The following is a 22,998-nucleotide window of genomic DNA, read 5'->3' as shown; positions in this document are numbered from 1 at the left end:
TTGTTTGTTTCCGTTGTATCTAGATGATCAATCATTGAAAGCCCCATTGAAATCCTTGCTGCTGTATAAATGTAATAAAACCCCAAACATCCTGGCAGAGCAGCTGAGGCTGAGTATTTTTGCAACAAGCCACACGTTGTCAAACAGCTCCCTGAAGCCACATGAGACGTGGTCACAAAGGGATTCAAGCAGCTGTCAAAAGCTGTATCTCGAAAAGGTGCTTTTTGTTTGATTATGGCCAATTGTCATTTTCTTAAGTTGTATTGTTTAAAGGTGGGGTATGTCATTTATTTCAGAAACACTTTTTGTTATATTCCATGGAATGCTCTTAACATCCCGATAGCAATGAATATATTAAATGCTTTGACAATAAATACATAACAAAATTTCATCTGTGGAAGCCGTGGCGCTGTAAAAAGCACGACCAATCATTTTAGCCGGCCCGGCTAAAATAACTGGATGGCCTACCTGCCTGTCAGCCTTCCATCTGTGCACAAACTTATCTCGTTCCCTCATTGGTCATTCGTGTGTGTTTGAGGAGGGGCTCTGTAAGGAAGTCTGAAGGAAGAGGCAGATTTTTTTCGGCTGCGTAGTTTCAAATTCTAGCGCACTCGAGCTGGTTTCTCCAAAATTACATGCCCCACCTTTAAGTTAATTTAACCAAGAAGTCCCTTGAAATTAAAATCTCATTTCTTTGGAGACTTGTCCAAGACACTACAAAAGTTACAAATTCATGTAAATATAAATACAACAGACAGGGAATACAATCCTCTGAAAGACAAGGAAGAGACTCAATCCAGCTCAAATAAGCAGTTTGATGAAGAACGAAGACATTTTCTTCTGGAAGTAACAGTATACTTTTTAATGATGATTATTTGTGAAGGAGGAATTCAATTGACTTCTGTATTTATGAACCTATATTGACTTATAGTCTCAGGTTAACTTGACAAACTCAGGACTACCTCTCTCGGTTAAAGGGTAACTCCATTTTATTACAACTTTTAAAGTTTTGCTTATTAGAATTTAGGTCTTATTTTTATTGTTAAGGATGTATTTCCAGTCGGCAATTATAGTATTGCATTCACCAATTACCAAATGCTGAGATCTCTGAACTCAACAACAGTCTGACAAGGTAAGAAACACACAAAATGTAATTCAGTTTCTTTGGGTCAGTTGATGTGTTCGAGAAAAGTAGAGGGGAATTAGCTCAAATGGTAGAACGCTCGCTTAGCATGTGAGAAGTAGCGTGATCAATGCCAGAGGACTTTCAACCCTTTCCTCTCTTAGTCTGAGAAACTGAAACATCTGTGTCTGGTGCGCTCATTTTCAAATCAAGAGGTCCCACCTTCTGCAGTCAACATGCCGAAGTGTCCTTGTGCAGTACACTGAACCCCAAATTGTTGGTAGTCTACAGTATTGAAGTGTTTGTAGGTTGCTTTGGATAAAAGCTTCAGCTAAACATGCAATGTTAAGTAAAAGTGTTTAGCAGACAGACATGAGTACTTATCAAAGTCACCTCGTTATTCGAGACGACAGAAGCTGCTTCGGTCTGAAAAATGTACGTAAAGGGTTTCTATTGAAGTTATTATGACATAATTAAAGTTGCCACTAAAGGTTTGCAGCTGGTGTTTGGTGCATATGTCTGCTGGGGGAGTGAAAAAGAGTGATACCTTGACTTTTACCTGAAGGGCACAGATTCCTAGGAAGGCTCCAGGGTGAACACCAAGTACTCTATGAAGCTACAATGCCCTGAAGTGCTCTTCACAGAAGGAGGAACACTGAGTTCTGACAAAGCTTTTGTTAAGACTGGTGAGCCACAGGGACTGAGTCTAGTCGAAAAAAACAAGCTTCATTTTTGATGCAGTTGAAGGGAATGCTGTTCCCTTTCAGGCCTTGGAGAAGGGCTCCAGTCTCAAATGTTGAGTTTGGATGCTGAAAATGACGACAGCCGATGATAGGATGACAATAAATCTCTACTGGGAATGCATCACTCTGGAAGTATAACTCATGTTTATGTTTGTTTGCTTTATATTGCTAAGAATACAAACAGTATGACTGAACCCATGGTTTTCATACTTCCACCAGTACTGACTTTATCCTCGAAGACCTTTTTGGGGGGTTTACCTTCACAATATGTGTAATGTTAAGGAGCTGCCAGGGCTTCTATGCTTTCATTTCCCAATTGCTTGTATCCATGGCAGCTGAAATGTTTTCTTCTGCCATTGAACTTTACTTTACTTTTCAGTAAAAGAGTCAATCTGTCAAGGATTGTTGTATTCACTTTGGCACTTCCATTCAAACCCTGAAGTGTCTGTTTCTTTTGTGTTCTTTTTAATGCACTTAATAACATCTATCTCCATGTTCTCTACTCATTATCTCTGTCAGTGACATATGATGTTATAATCTTCTTGTTCAATGATGGATTAAGAACATTTTGGTCATAAAGCCTTGACAACATATGCCTATTGACGGCTCAAATAAAAGTTATTATCTTGAGCAGATTGACAGTAAATACCACCGGAGACCCCACGCTCTGAAGTCGAAGTGTCACTACAGTATATCGGACTTCAGCTGAATGTATTTGCATGTGGAATGTGTGCTGCTGCAGTAGTTCATCTTGTGTTGACAGGTTTTCTCCGGTTGATCGACCGGTCATCTGGGTAGATTACATGTCTGATCTGCACGTTGATAGATTAGCGACCCTGCAGCCTGAGTATGGTTATCTCCAGCTCTGGTTCTGACTGGTGTCCCGTTGCTCTCGCAGCCGACAGATTTGGTGTGGTGTTTATAGATTTACCCTTGCATCAGCTGGGTATGCAGATGGGGAGGATTGACCTGCTGCGACCTTGGAAGAGTGCCCTGGCGGAGGACGACGGCGACCTCGGGATGGGCGGGACGTGCTGCAATGCAGCAGAGCAGATCAGAGGCACTGCATGCTCTCACCCACACACTCACACACACACACACACACACACACACACACACACACACACACACACACACACACACACACACACTCAAACATAAACTGAGGCTGAACAACACAACACACACTTACTGGACCTTTAAACAGCCAAATGTGTACTGTGTAGATGCACACAAATCAATAGTAACTAACACACACACACACACACACACACACACACACACACACACACACACACACACACACACACACACGCACACACACACACACACACACACACACACACTGCCTTCTGGATGAGCAGGCGAGGGTGTGTCTTCATCAACCTGCTGCTGTCTGGCTGGCTGAAATACACACACCACCCACATGACTCCGCATATTTAGCAGCACGTAAACAAGCACGTGCTCCCCCACATTTACCTCCACACCCCTTCAAAGATGCTCACAACCAGAAAGAAAAGATTCACACACACACAGTTTACAGAGATGTGGAAAGCCTGCTAGTACATAGAAATTATATAAACTGTCCAAATGCAGTTTAACAAAATAGATTATGTATAAACATCCATTTAATAAAGTTAAAAACACTCCATATAAATGGAATGACACATTTTTGCCTCAGTGTTTTTTTCTTACTACTGTACATAATCTACCACAACAGCACCAAAATTAACTTTTCTTTTCCTCTGCATCTAAGCAACGTCTCCTTATCACACAGGCACACACATATTAATCTTCAATGTTTTTCTTTCTTTCTTTGCACTGCAAGTCACTGCTTTACAGATAAGGGGATCACTCTTCCCATAGGAGGACAATATACAGCAGTGCCAAGATATCTGATTTAAATAGCAGCACTGCACAGACCCTCATTAAAGAGATTTTCCGGGGCAAAAGAGTAAACCCTAATCACTCTGTGCAATCAGATCAAACCAGATCAGCCTCAGTCAATACTTCAGCCCAGTGGACGACCTAATGCACGTTGGTATTTGCGACGACCTTGTGCTGACATTCATTTATTTCTTGGGGGCGTTCCCATACAGAACCATATCCATAAAAACTACACACGTTACTTCAATACTATAACCATGAAAAAGTATGGTGGTGTTGTATATTTCTCCCTTTGTCAACAATCCAATGAAAAGACCAAACCAACAACGTATAGATCCTGCTAACAAGTATTGCCTGCCAAAGCCTGAATCTTACTGCTCTGTGCTGCAGAGCTCTGTTTTTGTGCTTAAACATACAAACAAAAAAGCCACACTGTTGCACTGCGTTACATGTTCTCTCATTATTAAAAAGAAACATGGGAACTATAGTTAATTTCAAATCAAGCAAATAGACCAAATAAATACCCAATGTGCATTAATCCGCAGCTGGAAATAGTCCCCAATGAATGCGCTAGTTACTCTTGTAGTATTGTTTTCAAAACATAACAGTGCCCAGCTTTTTACGGAAATGATTCAGTCATTATTTAAAAATAAACATAATATGTATTACCTGTTTGTAAAGATTAACGTATTCATTAGGAATAAATACATTTGGTGCCAGCGAAATGGGTGTGATTGTGGATTTTTAAAGTAAAGAAATTAACTAGCGCATTGATTTTGGTGGAAAATACATTTTCAGTGTTGCCATTTGACCAAATACTAAACACACACACGGTGTGTCGGAAGTCCTTAGTAGCGTAGCAGATGTTGGAGCACAACTGGATTTAGCCTGTTGGTCAGGATGTGAGGGAAGGTGACGGGCGAACAGGAAGTCCCCGTGACTTAACAGGAAATGTTTTCCTGTTTGACTCTATTGTCTCCCAACTGACAGGATGAGACACGGCAACATGTGATGTTTACCATGTGGTGGTCAGGATGTGTTTCTGCTCGAGCTTTAATGTTTAACTTCATCAGAATCTCGTGTTTTTTAATAGCACTTCGTGAAATTGGTTTATTCTTCAGCACAGATATTGAAACAACTGATAAACAACTTATTCTTCACCTTTTTTTGTCATTGTGGTTGATTTATAGATTTTTGTATGGGCTTTACACCACTCCAATGAGACCTTTGGCTGCAGGGTCAACGCTGCACACACTCGAGTCATTTTAGTTCACTGAAATAAAACCTTAAACAAGTGATACACTTTTACATAAAGAAGTCTGTTTATTATTTGATAGATATATCATATGCATTTTCATATAATAGTTCTAATACCAGTAAGTCAAAAAATAATAATCATATTATATTTTATTATATATATAGATATATAGAAAACTAATCCAATAATCTACTTTTTACTTGGACTTTACTTCCTTGTAAAAAACAACATGGAGATACGTATAATCTTCTCCCCAGCTTCAATATAGCGCTTCAAGGGAGTAAAGAAGATAATACAAAAAAGAAAAGTTACACCTGAACATTGCATCTTATAGAACTAGAACATCTGTCAGCAGCTAGTAATGATGACCATCTCGGTTTAAGACACAGGAAGAGGTTTTTTTCTTTTCTTTGCTAGAACATCTTTGACAAATATGCTTTTGTTTTTAAATTCAGTTGAAATGGCTGAAAACGTCAAAGACGTTGGCAATCACGTGATCCGCTGTATGTGGAGACCAAGAGACAGAACATTAGATTACACCAGTCCCATTACACACTCTGAAGATGAAGGAGGGGAGGCAGAGAGCGGATAAACAGGGAGGGGAAATGACTCCGGCAGGGTATAGAAAGTTTCATTTATGTGCTTCTCCACCAATGGTGTAACATTTGTAAACAGAGGGTCGTGGCACAAACAGTGGGTAGTGGCACAAACAGTGGTCTTCTACATCTTCTCTCACCCAACCCCAGCGTCTCTCCCCTTTTTCTGGGTACTCTCCAGGAGGTAGCCGTGTCACAGTTGGAAGGGAGAGATATCCACTTTAATCCATTTAGCTGCGACAGTCTTCGTGAGTTTTACCAACCGTACTAATAGCATTTCCACCAAAACTCCCCCCGTGTCTCTCAAACTCTCGATATGTAGAAATGAAAACATGGAGGCAGTCAGTTTCAGGGCATGGAAGAGGCCATGGAGGACGGACCGTTCTCAGTCCTGGAGGAAGGCGTCCGGCGGTCCTCGTTTCTATCAAGGCCAGAGACGCAGGAGGGCTGGACCACTGTGACCCCCCCTCCGTATGAGGAGCCTAGCTGGTCAGGTGTGGGTCAAGAGGATGCATCAAAGCTGTAGAACAAGAACAAAAAGAACATATGTTTTTAATAATGTGTAACTTTTGTGGGGCCTTATGGAAAGAAGAAGTAGTTAGGTTACCGGTAGAAACAGGATTTCATAGACAGTGGAAATTCATTTTCAATTGTTTGTTATTGATGCTTGGAATAACACAAAAATGTCATTACATTTTAGGGTTAGGGTTGTCGCGGACTACGAATTGACATAGTCGAATCTGATTGGTTACCTCCTGCCAATAGTTGACTGATTCTAAAATAATGTGTGTTAGCCTGCTAGCTTTTCCTCATTCTAATTACAACTTCCTTCCTGCTGTTCCCCCCCATTTTCCAACTCAAAGAAGGAAAGCAAAGGGAGAGTCAGTGAGACAAAGGGAACAGCTGGTTATACCCATCTCCCCCTGCTGATTCAAACGAAAAATTGCTCATTAATACAAAATGAATTTAGTGCAATGTGTGTGCTACATTCTTATATGAATAATCTGCTAAAAAAATGTATGTTTTGGTTTTACAACGGTAGCCTTTGGGAGTTCCTATCAGGCCTTACTGAGGCTGTCACCAACCTCTCCAACACATATACTGAATTCAACCTTGAAGGCAACATTCAATTCTTACAATAATCCATCAAATGCTAATGGTAATAGCTTGTTAAGAAATGGATTTTGCCATTTGCCAAAGGGATCTTTCACAATCTGGCTACCCTATGATATGGTCTTTGATTGTCCCTGAAATATAAAGCATTAGAATATGATTATTTAACCATAAATAAAGCCATCAGTCACAATGTCTCAGACAGATAGATAGATAGATAGATAGATAGATAGATAGATAGATAGATAGATAGATAGATAGATAGATAGATAGATAGATAGATAGATAGATAGATAGATAGATAGATAGATAGATAGATAGATAGATAGATAGATAGATAGATAGATAGAAATAAAGATAGATAGATAGATAGATAGATAGATAGATAGATAGATAGATAGATAGATAGATAGATAGATAGATAGATAGATAGATAGATAGATAGAGCAGAAATCCTATGAAAGCAAGTGATTCTAAGTGAATAAGATGTACGTCACTGCAGGCTTTTGTGTTGCTTATCAGTGACAGATCCTGGGTCTGTCTCCTCCACAGCAGAGAGCCCAGGGACAGCCACGGGCCCCGGCTTTTACTCTGCATTGTTAGCACATCCTTTTTTTGCTTTTCTTTTCTGCTCGCAAATCTACTGACATAAAGTAAACTTTCATCTGCTCCTCACCTGAGTCATTGATATTTTTTTATGAGGCACAGAAGCAACGAGGATGTGAATGAGAAAGAAAAGAAGGAAGACTTCAACCTTAAGGAGAAAGGGTCACCATATATGGGAGAACCACCATGAGCATGTGTGTGAATTATGCACATTTGTATGTGCGTGTGTTCTGGCTAGGGGGGGTGCGGCTATGTGCTAGCAGGGAGGTATGTCTTGTCTTGCAGTCATTAAATATTAACACGACCATCTCGCCCTCCCACTGGGACCTGATTGAAGATGTAGGATGGTGCACGGGGATAGGATTGGGTCACCTCTAGCTCCGTAGTCCCACTGTAAAGCCACTATGATTAAAATTGGGCCAGAACAAGCTTGCGAACTCATTACTCATCTGGAGCTGGGACGCTCGGCTAACACAAGGACTGACCCTGCAGTGGCATGGGATCACAACAGAATATAAATCGAGATATTGTGTTGATCACCTAATGATTAGCAGAAGAACAGAGTGAAAATATTTTTATTATTTTGTATGGTCCTGACTCAGAGACTTCTTATTCTGATCACAAATACCCTAAAACCCAACTGCTAAATGTAAATATGTTTAAAGATTTTGTATAAAGGAAGAGTTCTGTATGTTAAAATAGAATCATTGGAGCTAATTACAGGATTAGGGGCCCTTGTGGTCATTGTGGCAAACACAATAGCCGCGTTCACACCAAGTACTTTGCCGTACTTAGTGCCGGCACTCAGTTCCCCGGCACTTATTACCCCAGGGCACTAAGTACAGATCGAGTTCACACCGGAATAAGTTCCCTGAGGGAAGATTGCGCAAATGAGCCGCTGACGTCACTTCGTCTTCTTCTGCTTTGGGTTTACTGGCAGGCCGCAAACAACTTCACGGCGTATACTGCCACCCGGAGTCCCCGGCCAGAAGTCCCCGGAGTTGGGGACTGGCTTCAGTAGAAGCTGCTGGGACTCCCAGCAGCTTCTACTGAAGCCTTCCGAGTAAATCGCCAGAACGCCGACACCTCCTCATCTCCACTGCTCCCATGTTTTATTTTGTGTTGCCATAAGTTAGTCTCTCTGCATTTGTGCGCTGGGCGAATGCTAATGCTAATAATGCTAATGCGAGGATAATAAAATGGCGGCTCTACAAAACATTTCAGAGTCTTACGGGGCGTGGTTTGCAATTCGCCCAACCAATCAGAACTGGGGCACTTTTTTCCCCCAGGAAAGTACCATCTCTCAGCAGGCACTAAAAATGGGGGTAAAAGTTCCCGGCACTCACATAAGGGGTACTAATGGACCGAACGCAAAAACTACGGGGAAAAGTACTCCGGTGTGAACGCGGCTAATGACCTTCAATGGCTGTTCTTCTTCCAAAGACTTTAATTAACGCAAAATGAAAAAAAAGAGACAAAGTCGAGAGAGGTTCTTACCTGTCCCATAGCTTGACATTTCTACAGTTGTTGGTGCAGCAGCCGGCTGATATCAAAGCTGTAACAAAGAAAAAGGAAGAGACGAGATGTCAATGTGTTGTTTTGACAGGATAAGAGTGCCTCAATAATCAGAGAACAATGAGAAGATTGATTCTTGATTGAGTAAGTAGCTACAGTCAAGAAGCGATTAGCTAAACTTAGCAAAAAAAAGACTGCAAACACAGGGAAACAGCTAGCATGACTCCGTTTCAAGTTCAGCTACGTGGTATAACTATTTCTTAGCCAAAACTCTTTATATTTGTGCCCAGAACTTCTGTAACACAAGCCGGAACCCCCTGATGAATAGCTGTTCGACTAAGAATTTGCCAAATCCTGAAATTTCCAAAGACTCAGATGACAGTTTTTAAGGTTTTGCTTGTGACGTAAAGTATATAACGTGTTAATTAGTGAGCTTTAGAGTTGCTGTCTGGTTATTTGTTTACTTTGGACAGAGCTGAGATCTGGCTATCTTGGTTTTAGTCTTAATGCTAAGCTAGGCTAATAACAGAGTGGGCTCCATATTTTAATCTAATTGGGTGTTCAATTTGTACCGGGAAGTCCGAATTTCCAATCCGAAATGTCCACTGAAACCCCCCTGAAGTCGGATTTCTGACCTGGAAAGTTGGGAGAACCTCACTAAACTATTACATCAATTCAGCGAAACATTTATTAATTCTGTTTATTAGCACTTCTGGCTTATTTGTATGTCATTGGATCAGTTGTACAGACAGCATTGTCCAACTTTTATCCATGGATGGGTTGCTACCATTTTTTTACTTGTGTAATGTGTTATCAATTGTTATTGCTAAGAATGAGTGACAAAGCTGCCCGACTGACTGCTCCCGGCCCGCGCGGCGTTCAACACGCTGAGACGCACTACACCTTCGGCCAGCCCGGAGAGAAAACTTTGCATGGCTTTGCTAAATGCTAGGTCAATAGCAAACAAGACGTTCCTGTTAAATTACTTCTTCACCTCTCGTGAACTGGATTTGATGTTTCTCACGGAGACCTGGGTCCACGCTGGCGAGTATACACCGTTCTCTGAACTTCTTCCTCCCGACTGTACATTCTTTAGCTCCCCCCGCACCACCGGCCATGGTGGGGGCATAGCTTCAGTGTTTAGAGCTAGCCTCCAATGCCGATTGCTTCACCCTGTAACTAGCTACGCTAGCTTTGAGTTGCAGCTTTTTGAACTGAACCCGGCCTCGCCTGTGCTCTGCGCAGTCGTGTATCGTCCGCCAAAGTGCAATAAGGATTTCATCAATGACTTTTCTGACTTTCTGTCCGGGATCATGGTGAAATATGATCGTGTTTTCATTTGCGGAGACTTCAATGTCCATGTGTGTTGCGAGTCTAAACCTCTGGTTAGGGACTTTTTAAATCTCCTCGATTCTTTCGGTCTCATTCAATCCGTGGCTGGCCCAACACACGAAAAAGGACACTAGCCCACACTAGTGCTACCCCAGATCCTGCTCCTTTTCTGTGCCCTGCTGTCCTCGACCACTTTGAGCCTGTATCCCTCTCTTCTCTCTCGAATGTAGTCAAGCACCTGCGGCCGACAAACAGCACCTCAGACAGCATTCCCTCTCGCCTTCTCAGAGATGTTTTCGAATCAGTTGGAGCAAGTATTGTATTACTTATAAACACCTCTCTTAGCTCAGGATGTGTCCCAGCTGCCTTCAAACATGCCGTGGTCAAGCCACTACTTAAAAAGAAAAATCTCGACCCCTCCATTCTCGCAAATTTTAGGCCCATCTCCCAGCTACCTTTTTTATTTAAAGCCCTGGAGCGAGTAGTCTATTTCCAGCTACAGTCGTTCTTAACCACGCATTGCATTCATGAAAAGTTTCAGTCTGGCTTCAAACCTATGCACAGCACTGAAACAGCCCTTTTAAGAGTTTTTAATGATCTGCTCCTAGCCGCCGACTCAGGTAGCCCAGCTGTCCTGGTGCTGTTAGACCTGACAGCTGCCTTTGACACTGTGGACCATAGCATCCTGTTGTCACGGCTTGAACAGTCCGCAGGCATCACAGGCTCTGCCCTTGCATGGTTCAGGTCCTACCTGACATACCATAGCTTCTCAGTGCAGCTAGGTACCTTCTCCTCTGCTAAAGCCCCTCTTACCTGTGGGGTTCCCCAAGGCTCGATTCTGGGCCCCATCCTTTTTCTACTGTACATACTGCCCCTAGGTTCAATTCTCACAAAACACAACATCCCCTTCCATTGTTACGCCGATGATGTACAGATCTGCCTCTCAATTCCAATGTCAACTCACTACAGCAGTTGATGAACTGCTTAACAGAGATCCTGGCTGAGCCAACATTTCCTCAACCTCAACGAGAGCAAGACCGAGGTCATCTTTTTTGGACCCCAACCTCCAGCCTCCCCGGTTGAAATTCTGGGCTCCCTCAATAAAAACATCCTCCCCTCTGTCATGAACCTTGGAGTGACCTTCAATAGCGCTTTTAAATTTGATAAGCAGGTCAGCACCGTAGTCAAGACCTGCTTTTTTAAAATACGACTATTGGCCAAGACCAAGTTGTTTTTATCTTTTAAAGACCTAGAAAGGGTTATTAACACCTTTGTTACCTCGAGACTGGATTACTACAACGCTCTGTATGTGGGTATGGACCAGGCGTCAATTAGACGCTAGTGCAGAACGCAGCTAGTGCAGAACGCAGCTGCACGTCTTCTCACTGGCCACAAAAAGCGTCACCACATCACCCCAATTCTGGCCTCACTGCACTGGCTTCCAATTCGGTTCAGAATTTTAAACTCCTTTTATTTGTTTTTAAAGCACTAAATGGGCTGGCTCCGGCTTATATAGCAGAACTCCTCCAGCGCTACACCCCAGCCAGAGCTTTAAGGTTGGCTGACCAGCTGCTGCTGGTAGTGCCCAAGACCAGGCTCAAAACCAGAGGGCACCGAGCCTTCGCAGCAGCTGGCCCTAGGCTCTGGAACACTCTGCCCCTCCATGTGAGGTCGGCCCAGACCCCTTTTTAAATCTACACTTAAAACTCACTTCTTGTCTCTGGCCTTCTAGTCTGAGCGGAGCACGACTCCTGACATTTCCCTGTGTGTTATTTTTGATTTGTGCTGTTGTATTTGTTGTAAAGTGTTTTTATTGTAAAGTATATTTATTGTATGTACAGCACTTTGGCTCGACCAAAAATCGTTTTAAAAATGTGTTATATAAATAAAACTTGATTTGATTTGATTTGATTTGAAAGCTCAAAGCATTTTGATACAAACTTTACAATTTAGATGCCAGGGAGGAAGAGCTTTTAAAATTCACTGAAAGACATCGCTCACTCAGACGGTTCACGGCCTTGTTCTTTAAATGGTGTTGTTTAGAGCAGCATTTACAACTTTTCCACACCCTCGTCTCGTTTGTTTCAATCTCTGCTGCAATGGTGCAAGCGACAGCAACAACCTTCGAAGAAAATGTGAGTCATAATGTACACACACATGCACACCTACGGGCTGACTGATTTATCTAGACCTTAATCTCAAAGTGTATCAAATTTAAGACGAGGAGATAACATGGAACAATAGCAGGAGACAAATGGGGGCTGAACACGGGAGATCGAATCAGGGCTTTAAAATTGTATTTGCGGTATCTCACAGTGACAAGTGTAAGACATCACACTATCGCTATAAACATTATTATCCTTAAACACAAGACAGGCTATGGACTCTATCTTGACATCTGGACCAAAAACTCTTGTGCTGCTTTAAATCATCTTTCCAAGAAAAATGTCAAAGTAAATGGTGTTAATCTAAAGCTGTTTTAAAGTATAGGATACACAGTATTGGCCCTCAAACTTACTGTGAGGTTCTGTTCAGAGCTTGGTACAGTTAAACGGTCGAAAAATGCCTTTGCCTTAAGCAGAGCAAGCTTTAAAAGGAAAATGTTATCCCTTTATACCTCCTTTGTCCTTCAAAACAATTCTATTATCCCCCCCATGCTTGATAATGCTTTCGCTCTTTCTCTCTCCACCAACCATTTCCTCCCCATGAGCCCATAATCATGTTTTCACCACATTTCCTCTCCTTGGCGCGCTTACACTTCTCATTAAAGATTCATAACGCTCGCGTCCGCCGAGTTCTGTTCCAGTAGCCACCTTGCTTAAGTCCCCTGCCCTTTTCCTTGCTTTGTTAATCTTTGGAGTGAAGAGGGGGGTTGCAAAACTGCACAGCGAGATATCAAAACTCCTTTAAAGTGTCGGGGGATGCAGAGGTGGGCTGGAGGGTGTTTTTCGTATGGAGGTCAGGGTGTGAAGAATGGAATTGATTTCACGGCTAAAGCGGAGCTCATAGACTGGTTAGAGAGCGGTTAATACATGATCCCATCTCACTTCCTTCTCAAACACAAACAAAGTCCACAGGAAGTTTAGCGGTTAGCTATTTAAATGGTAAAATTGTTTTTGTTTGGATATGCTCTGCTAGATTTTTTAAAACATAAAAGAGCCGAGCAATGACATCCAAGCAGTTTCTGAACATGTTTTTGGATGGATGCTGGAGTCCTGAAACATGGATTCATGTTGGTTTTATTGGGGCAAAATAAATATTAGGTAAGTGATTAGGTCCAGATGTGTTCCTGAGGATTTTTCACAATAATCACATGTCTGCAAGGCATTGTATTAACTTTGCCGTATGAAGGTTGCCCCCCCCCCCCTGTTCCTGAGCTCATTATCTTGTCGGGACGTCCAGATCAGTTTCAAACTTGCACGATATTTTCCTGTCATTGCATAATCTTTTATTTACCTGTACAACAAAGTAGATACAACTGCAATGTTAGCAATTAGCCTTCGATACAATCAAAAATACAACTCCTAAGAAAACATGGAAATCACTACAACAAACGTATTCAGTAAATATACGCAAGACAAATTCAGTTTTTTGTTCCACGTATCAAGCTATCTCCCTTCTGGGTCGGAGATCTCACTCTCAAGCACAATAACAATTAGTCTAAATGGATTTGCTGTCTCAAGGTCTCTAGTCACACACAAACACACAAAGACACACACACAGGTCACAAGATTACAATCTGCTGTCTTGTGATGGAGCATTCCTGTTAACACGCACAAAGTGATCAATGTCTGATAAAACTTGTCATGTGACCCCGTCAAGGAGAAACATACAGCACATTTGGCCCGTGTTTGTTGATTTAGTTATGAGAAGGGAGTTAAAACCAAAATTGGATTTAACAGGATGTGAGAGATGTGTAAAAGGGAAGAGGAGTCTGTGTGGGTCAGAGCAAGAGTCGAGGCTATAGATAATGTGATTACTCGAGAATAATGTAGAGCCTAAGCTCCTTTAAATGTCACCTCTGTACACCAGAGCTCGAGTGAAAGGCTCTAAATGTTCCCACAAAGAGATCTGGGAGATTGGCCGGGGAGAAGCTGCTCCCACGCTGCATAAATCACTGCTCCGGGTGAGGAACACTTCTCCCTCTGGAGCCAGCCACCAATTATTAACTCATAATCCTGCAAATTCAAGTTCTATGAAGATTGGTGCAATAAGTTTGATTCAAAAGGAACCTGTGATCAAAATCAGCTCTGACAAAAAATGTGAATGAATGTATCCGTATTCTTCAGCCGAACCAGTAATCGCATTGTTATTGATGTCTGAATCGAGCCAATAAACACATAAACTTTCTCTCCTCACAGATATTCATCTCTCAATCCTCTATGATCTGTCAACCCCCCCTCACTCCTTCCTTCTTCTTCTCTCAACTAACAGGATCAATGCAAGGTAATTTCACATGGCCATTCCCTCAGATCTCCTAAAAATCTGCCATATAAATTATTCAGCCGGGCTGCGCAGTGAAGCCTGTGGAGATGCATGGTAGATCAGTGACCTTCCGTTTAGCTAGCAGTCAGTCAGACAATCAGGGAGACAGTCAGTCAGTCAGTCAGGGAGGCGGCCATGTAGGAGAGCTTCTTGTCTTGACGTCCCTCGGGCGGCTACAGTCAGTGCTGTTACATGCAACTCTTCCAGCACGAGTCTCTGAATGCATAATACAGAGTGCACAGAACACCAAGAGGAAAGCACGCAGGATAGTTAAGGATTCAAGTCAATGTTTGGTCAGCCGCACGGAAGGGCCCCAGTCTTGAGAGTCCAGACTTCTAGTCGATAAACCACTTCAGCCCCTGGGGAATTTCATCGCTTTGGTCGTTTCTGCCGCACTAGATTTTAGAACCGATATGCTGATTGGCTACACTGGTAGTCAGTCATGGAGGCATAAGCTGTCAGTCCTTGATGGAGATATACCCTTGTGGCTTGTCTTTCTTTTTTGAATCAATTAAAGGGTGAGTAACTTTGTATAAAGAAATTAAAACTTTAAGTTGGCATTTTCAAGGCTGGCATTTTGAAATTCATGGACATAATGGCTGCCCTGAAGTTGTCGAAAAATATATATATAACTGCATGACTTCAACAACAGGTGTACTACTACAAATTAGCTTAAAATGGCAGATGTTATTAAAGGGTGCCCTAATGTGCTTATTTCCAGGTTCATATTTGAATTTTGTGCCTCAAAACGGTCTTTATTTTTCTCATACTGCCTGTGCTGCAGAACCTCTTTTCACCCTCTGTCTGAAACCAGAGCCCAGTCTGCTCTGATTGGTTAGCTGGCTGGCTCTGTTGTGATTGGTCAACTGCTTAGAGCTGTCCCGCCCCTTCGCATATCAATGTGAAGCGCGAGTGAGAGAAACTCTCTCTGGAGGGAACTTGGGAAATGTAGTATTCAAAGGACTATTTACATACACAGAAACCTATTTAACACACTAAAGGAAAGGGAGAATCACAAAAAAGCACAATAGGGCCCCTTTAAGCCAATTTATGATAATAGAAAATGATGCATTGACTCACTAAAGAACACCAAATTAATATACTAAAGAGGGACAACACAAGTTGGGTCTTTTGTTTTAAAGGAATCGTTGCACATGTTTGGATATACACTGATTTGCTTTTTTTGAGTAAGGAGGCCATTAGCTTAGCTCAACGTTAAGAATAAAGGCAGCAAGAAACAGATAGCTTTCTGTCTAAAATTCACAAATCTGTATACTTGAACCTCTATATATCACTAATGATATAATGAATTAATTGCTTTAATCTGTAAACAATTATCTTTAATTAACTTAACTTAAAAGTTAACCTTTTGAAGTTCAACTCTCTGCAACAACAATAATAAAAACCTTTCCCAGGATATGGAACAAGCTGGACTTCTTATAGTCTACGGAACATTGCCATTTTGCCCATTTGGTGATTTACAGGCAAATTTCCCCTAAATCAATGGCTGCTCTCCTACTGTTTAATTTTACATTGTTAATATTTAAGCTCACATTAGCTGTCATATAAGACTAAGTAGAGTATGAAAATAAGGTAATAAGAGAGAAAAGTCATGCTGCTTTATTTTATGGTAAGTGTCTTCTGACTACTGTGTAAGAACTATGATGAAGTGAGTGATGGCAGCAGGTAGGAACGACCAAGTATTGGAAGCCGGGGCTTCTGCAGTTTGTCTGACTGTGAGGCTGAAGTTCACTGTGGAGAGAGGAGAGCACCAAACCCACTGGAGGACAGCTGGATAATTGGAGCCCGGCAGGCTGATCAGGGCTAGTGTGTGTGTGTGTGTGTGTGTGTGTGTGTGTGTGTGTGTGTGTGTGTGTGTGTGTGTGTGTGTGTGTGTGTGTGTGTGTGTGTGTGTGTGTGTGTGTGTGCGCGCGTGCGTGCGTGAGTGTGTGCGTGCGTGCGTGTGTCTGTGTCTGTGTGTCTGTGTGATTGTTATTTTGCCTTTGTGATCCCAGGGAGAGTCAAATGGATCTACACACATCTATTTTAAAAGGGAGAGCTAACTCGTGCAACCACGTGCAAAGTCATGCATGGTGTTTATTTATTTATTTAATCGTTTATTTGGCCGGGACAATGCACAGTAATGAACACTTAAAACATTCAAATGTGTCAAGCGTAACAGTGCCCGATTTAGCTTTGAGCTAGTTTCCATCCGCAGTCCCTCACATTAAACATTTAAGAAAATTACATTTTACAAACATGGTAAAAACAAAATACATGATATGCAAAAAGTGCAAAAGAGCAAGAGCAGCATACACAAGTATTTACCACATGGCAGTACAATATAGCAGCAACGACATATAAAGTGCAAGAAAAGATAAAAGTGCTACATAAAGTGCAAGAGGAGATACCCCTGTGTTAAAGTGCATTTAGCGGTGATTGCACGTCTGTTTGTCTCTTAACCATTCCCTGAGTTGACCTTTAAAACTATTGAGAGTGGGACAATCCCGTATCTCAGTCGGGAGGCTGTTCCACAATGAGCTGCCTTTAACGGAGAGGACATTTTGTCCAAAAGTGGTCCGTCTACGGTGGACTTCACAGTCTACTCTGGTTTCTGACCTAGTGCAGCGTCCAGTGTGTTTTCTGTGGATGAATTCCCCTAGGGGAGGGGGGGCCAGTCCATGTAAACATTTATAAATAAAACACATACTTTTAAAAGACTTAAAATTGTCAAAACTCAAGAAATTGTGTTTTTCTAGGATGGTACAGTGGTGGTATGAATAAGGCTTTCTGTCAAACACCTTGATAGCTCTCTTGTACAGCTGTTCTATCGGTTTCAGGTGTATAGGAGTAACATTGTGTATATACGCAGGAATTTGAAAGCAACATTGTAAAGTCAACTATTATGACATTTCATATTTAATCAAAAGAGATCAGCAGATCAGGAATAAACAGAATGCCATCTGAAAGATGTATAGATGTCGTCACAACGTCAGCCTTTAACTCTTCTTTGTTGCTTTTGTCCTCCATGTTCAAACCCCCACATCATGTTTTCCAAAGGCTCATGTTGTCAACCGCATTGATGTTGTACACATCCTCCTATGACTCTCAAAGGTAAATTAAATATTTAAGCGGACATTTGCAAGATAAACTGATGTTGTCCCATTTCAACATGTCACCACCCATCACTCCTCAGTGCTGTTAAATAATACAACAGGCTGGGATTATGAGAGATTCTGATGTATGTGTGTGGGAGATGGGTGTGGTTAAGATGCATTATTTCCCCAGCTGTGAATGATGTTAAGATTTCAATTATCCCAGGATTCTTTGCTGCTTCCTCCAGCGCCGAGGATCTGCATTTAATGGCTTCTCTCCCCTCAACTCTCACAAGCCTTCGGACCTCCATGACCCATGTCCTGAGGCCAAAACTTGTTTACACTCTCTGACACTGTTTTTGGCTCTCGTCTCCCTGGTGAAAACAACTAATCCTTCAATCCAGACAGAAAATAATGTAGTGTATCATAGAATAATGCATTGAAATATAAAATGCTGTTAGTATTTCATCCAATTTTCACGCCTCAGGGATGAGCTGACATTAGCGCCTATGTAGCGCCTTCAGGGTTCAATGAAGGTGCGGATAAGAATTTACATTCTTCTAGTTTAAGAAAAAATTATATTCAGCACTAGTCTTCTAGTATTTATTTTGGTTTGTATTTGTACATATATATATATATATATATATATATTTCTGACTTCAAGGTAAATGAAGAACCCAAAACATTTGTAAATTGTCGAATAATTAACTTTCGAAATTCGCAATTACTAATTCAATCATGTCATAAACAGACGAGATGTGGGTGAGTTTCTAAACAGACATTTTTATAATGTGTTGCTGTTGTTCAATGCAGCCTCTATTAACTTCAATTCATTAAAAAAAATAAACTTGTTTTACTGTTTTGTTTAAGAATTCAGAGCAGGGGGAGTAATTGTTTCAGAAACAACAGGTGAACTATTTCTTTAAAGAAGTGAGAATAATAGTCTTAGCTCTCTTAAGCTCTAGAATATTAAGAAACACCAATACAAAGTTTCATGGCATATTATTCAGTAAATCAGCAGCCCACATTTATAGAAACTATTAAGAACAATTAACATACCAGCTCAGAAAATTACCGTCTACTGCAGTTGAAAGCAACACAAGAATTCCTTCAATTACATTTCTTACCTGCAGCTAAAGCAAAGTCGGATGAAAGAGGTAATTTCTTTCTGTAACAGTAAAGGAAACGAGCCAGTCTGTCTGGAGCAGTTGGGGGTAATGGAATTGATTTAAATATCTCTGGGAGGAAATCTCACAGACCAAAAGATCTGTCTGAAAGAGAAGGGATAATGATATAAATATAATGACGGTGGTGCCAATCATTCCACCTGGGATCAGCCCATCCATCCGAGATAATGGGAGCCGCGCACGTTCCTGTCTGTCATTCCCGTCAGGAATAACGTTACATCAAATGCACATAATGCACATTATGGGCAGGAGATTTATGCCCCAGGAAATGGATAACTAGATCCTGGGTGTTGTGAAAGGGAGGGATAATAATGTTGTCAGCTGCAGAGGTTTTGACACGTTACGTTCCCGATATGTTATCTCACGTTCTATCCCTGTTTTAACAATTGTAGCAGATGGCGAGGCTGTAAAAACCATCAGAGCGATGGCAGCAGCAAAGCAGCTCATCACCGCTGCTTGATCAGAGATAAAAATGCACAACAGATAGACAAGCTAGCTGTGCATTAAAGCGCCATTAATCAGCCTTTTAAAGAAGAAACACACTTTCTTTTACAGATTCATAAAAGCACTGTTGCTCGATTTAATGAACTCGTCTGTTTTACCAATATCACCACATCTTGTCTGGCAGCTTCTGGGGGCTAATGTCAGCTAACGTTAGTCCCTTTGTCAGATATGGAAGACATAACATTGTGGTTTTTATCTGGATACATGTGTTACTGATGGTTTAATAAGACAATGCACGCTTGGTATTTGGCAAAAGCTGATGAAGAACGTCAATGAGTTAAATGTGAAGGAAGAAAAGTGTTCTAATTTCTCTTACAAACTGCATGATGGATAATGTTTTGTTTTTTTAAAGTACATGGCCGTTAATGTGTTTGTTAATGACCACCATGTACATAAGGGACACTCGCCTCCATAACAGTAAATCCCCTCATAAAGGTAAAAATGTTGATCAGAGTTCTGCCACTTATTTTGTAATGTTAGAGGATTGGGAAGCATTTAATTTAAACATATTTAGCTTGGATGCTGTCCTCTCTTCAAGTTCTCAAAATTGGCTCATTTATGTACAGTGATACGTGTTTCAATATACTGATTCAACTGATTTTGTTTGTGCATAGCAGATTATTAATTATTAGGGACACATTTGAAGACATCAACCTTGACTTTGCAAATCAATGAATCCAGAAAATACTCTGCAGTTCAATAGATACTGAAAATAATTGGTAATTACAGCCCAACTGGTCCCTGACTGGTCATTTTACCCAAAAGGTTGGTAGAATGAAGCAGTTTATCAGACATTATCCCAAAATGGTGGCCAATATTCTCTTAATGCTCTTTAGCAAACTCACTCTTTTTACACTGTATTTATCATCAGATCTTCCTTGTATCTTGATAGGAGCCAAACATAACTCTGAGCACCTTGTGCACTTAGCTACATCTGTCCGTCACCGCCCCCCCCCCCCACCTCCTTCACTCCCACCTGATACCCTCAGACTGCCAGCTCTCTTCATGAAGCACAGCTGAAGTAAATGGCACAAAAGCTAAATGTGGTTACTGCTGGTGACTTTGGGACTGACAGAGGTTCCCTGAGGCCCGGCGCTGCCCTCGTGCATGGCAGCCACTCAACTTCCAGTTAATTACCTGGCCTCGCAAGCTAATTTCCTCTTAGCTCAGTGGGCCGTTCCCCGTTGGCACGACCTGAGAGGACAAAGACTGCTCCCCATTCCACTGGGTTTGCGTGTCTACCGGATGACTGGGGCTTCTGTGGAACATTTGTCACATACCTCTGGGGTTTGGGCCGGAGCGACCCTAGTACACGCCAAGCAGGCTCCTTCATAACTCACACAGCTACTTAGCCGTGGAGCTGCTGGTGCAGGGAAATGTTTGGATGCTTCCTAAAACAGCCAACTGCTCGACATGTTCATAAATACCGCTTTAATGATCTGTTTAAATCAGTTTTAACGACAAATCATAACAGTTACATCCACCAGAGTGCCAAAATGCATGACACACATGTTCATCATGGTTAAATCTGTAGCGTATAATCATTGTCCTTGCTTCCTCCTAATATATAATTTAGCTTGCCAAAAATATGTTTTGTTCTCTTGTTAGAGACATTTCACACTCCATTTCCCATTGACATTACTGTTGTTAGGAAGATTTAGCTGGTATTGCAGATATAAGACCAAAAAGTAGCGCGCATTATTTGAGTATCACACGGCAAACAGGCAAAATAACTCTCTTTGCTCTATTGAGGAGAAGCAAGCTATAAAAGAGACGAAGCTGAGGGCGGCTTGATTAGGAATGACAATGATATGCACGAGAGGTAGATAAACAAAATGCCTAATCATGCACTCCCTGGTTAATGGCTGCACTGATGGCCTATAGGCAAGGGTGTTTGGGATAATTGGTCTCAGGTGTGATTCAAAATTCAAATGCCATGATAGCATTTAAAAGAGATGTGAAAAAGACATCCACCGAGAGAAACAAATGTCTCTGTTGGATTTTAAAGACTGCTGGAGCTTTTAACCTGCTCTCATTCCTTCACTGGTTTAAAGCAGAGAATACCTACTCAAGTGTGAATGAGAGATATTTGTAGAAAATTATTAAGGTTTTATATAAAGTCTGCAGTGATAGAAACTAAGGATTATGAGACATGGATGTATAAAGAGAACTGGATACAGCGTTGGAGGCGGGACCCCGTTCATTCCTATGAGAGTTGCTCAGTGGCGAATGAAAATGGAGCGACTGTAGATTCAAAAAGTACCCGTATCTGCACTTGTTTTTTCTATAAGCCCCCCACTCCAATTCGCAGCATCACTGCCATTCTTGGCTCAGTCAGATGAATGGAAAGGGAAAATAAGTTTTAATAGTTTTAGAACATTTGACAACCTTTAGTCACTAGAGATTTAAATAACAAATCCTGATGAAAACGGCAGGAGAAGAGCAAGTTAACGTTAGCTGTTTCCTGTTAGCATGCGGGGAGCTTCACAATCCTGCTTAACTAAAAACGGAACTAACAGCTAAAAAGCATTGAGTTACATTATGAATAACTCAAGCTCTATTCAGTAAGAATGAAAAGACTATTGGGCCAAGGTAAAGTAAAGCTTTATCAAGATGTTCCAGGTTTTATTGAGAACTACATTTCTGGTATCCTGACCCTCGTAGTCTGAACAAGTCAACCGACACAACACCACGCTACTTTGGTGAGCTGAACTCATGCAGAAAGGAAAAACTGGGATGGAAGCAATAAAGATGAAGGTTGTCTGGTAATAATACTAATCCATTTGAATTACAGCAGCCTAACTCTCCCTAAATCCTTTCATGCCATGCAGCTGTGACAAACATTTGAGTTTCTTCAAATGTCGCTTAGGCTGTGAGACTTCACAATTTGTCAAGGGGATGCTTTCCATCCATCGCCCTGGCAGACGAGCGAGCGAGAAGAGGACCGAAGGGTGGAATCAGAGGAAGAAGAGAAGATGTGTTGCAGAGAGGAAAATGGAGAGGGACCGAGAGGGAGAGGAAGAAAACATCCAGTAATCCACTCAAATACTTCCTCAACCCTATTTCCACAGCCAAGCTTGGCAAACAGCACATCCTCCGGACTCCTCCAGAAAGAGGGCTTTGAAATCAGAGTTTTCTCTGTGTCCGACAGCTGGTTGTTCACACTGGCAGCCAATTAGGATGGAAGGAGGGAGAAAGAGAGATATCCTGGCTTTCATAGTGACAGTGGAGAGGGAGAACATTATCTGAGGCCACAGCTTCAGCGATGATTTCCTGTTGCAAACAGGCAGCAGCACTTCTTAATAACAGCCAGAGGAGCTGGATCGTCTCAGCTGATGCAATTAATAGAAGGAGAATGAATGAGACACTCGGATGTTCTTTGCTAATTCGATCAGATAAAATAGCAGGAAAAATGCTACTGTGCTGCCAGTGTTTGTCAGTTCTTATTAAGTTAATATGATGGTGGCACAGAAAGCTTGATGCACTCAAAATTAAGAAAACATATGCAAATAGACACAACACAAGCAAATGAAAATACCTCACCAATTTGATG

The 22,998-nt window shown here is 41.6% G+C and overlaps 1 protein-coding gene across 2 annotated transcripts in view; it reads right to left on the bottom strand.

Annotated features, from left to right (window-relative positions):
• Window positions 1-5,081: 5,081 nt before the first annotated feature.
• Window positions 5,082-22,998, bottom strand: part of ccdc85al (coiled-coil domain containing 85A, like) — a 28,879-nt gene continuing 10,962 nt past the window's right edge. Inside the window, exons 3-4 of one of the 2 annotated variants that reach the window (XM_034120381.1) lie at window positions 8,825-8,882; window positions 5,082-6,128 (exon numbers count right to left, since the gene is read on the bottom strand). In XM_034120381.1, coding sequence (XP_033976272.1) covers window positions 6,110-6,128; window positions 8,825-8,882 — 77 coding nt within the window. In that variant the 3' untranslated portion in view covers window positions 5,082-6,109. The remainder of the gene's footprint in view (window positions 6,129-8,824; window positions 8,883-22,998) is intronic. The other variant, XM_034120382.1, reaches the window with a different exon arrangement.

Source organism: Trematomus bernacchii, unplaced genomic scaffold (assembly GCF_902827165.1).
Source record: "Trematomus bernacchii unplaced genomic scaffold, fTreBer1.1, whole genome shotgun sequence".
Taxonomy (NCBI): Eukaryota; Metazoa; Chordata; class Actinopteri; order Perciformes; family Nototheniidae; genus Trematomus; species Trematomus bernacchii.
Note: the sequence above shows the minus strand (reverse complement) of the source record. Positions and strands in the feature narration are given on the sequence as shown.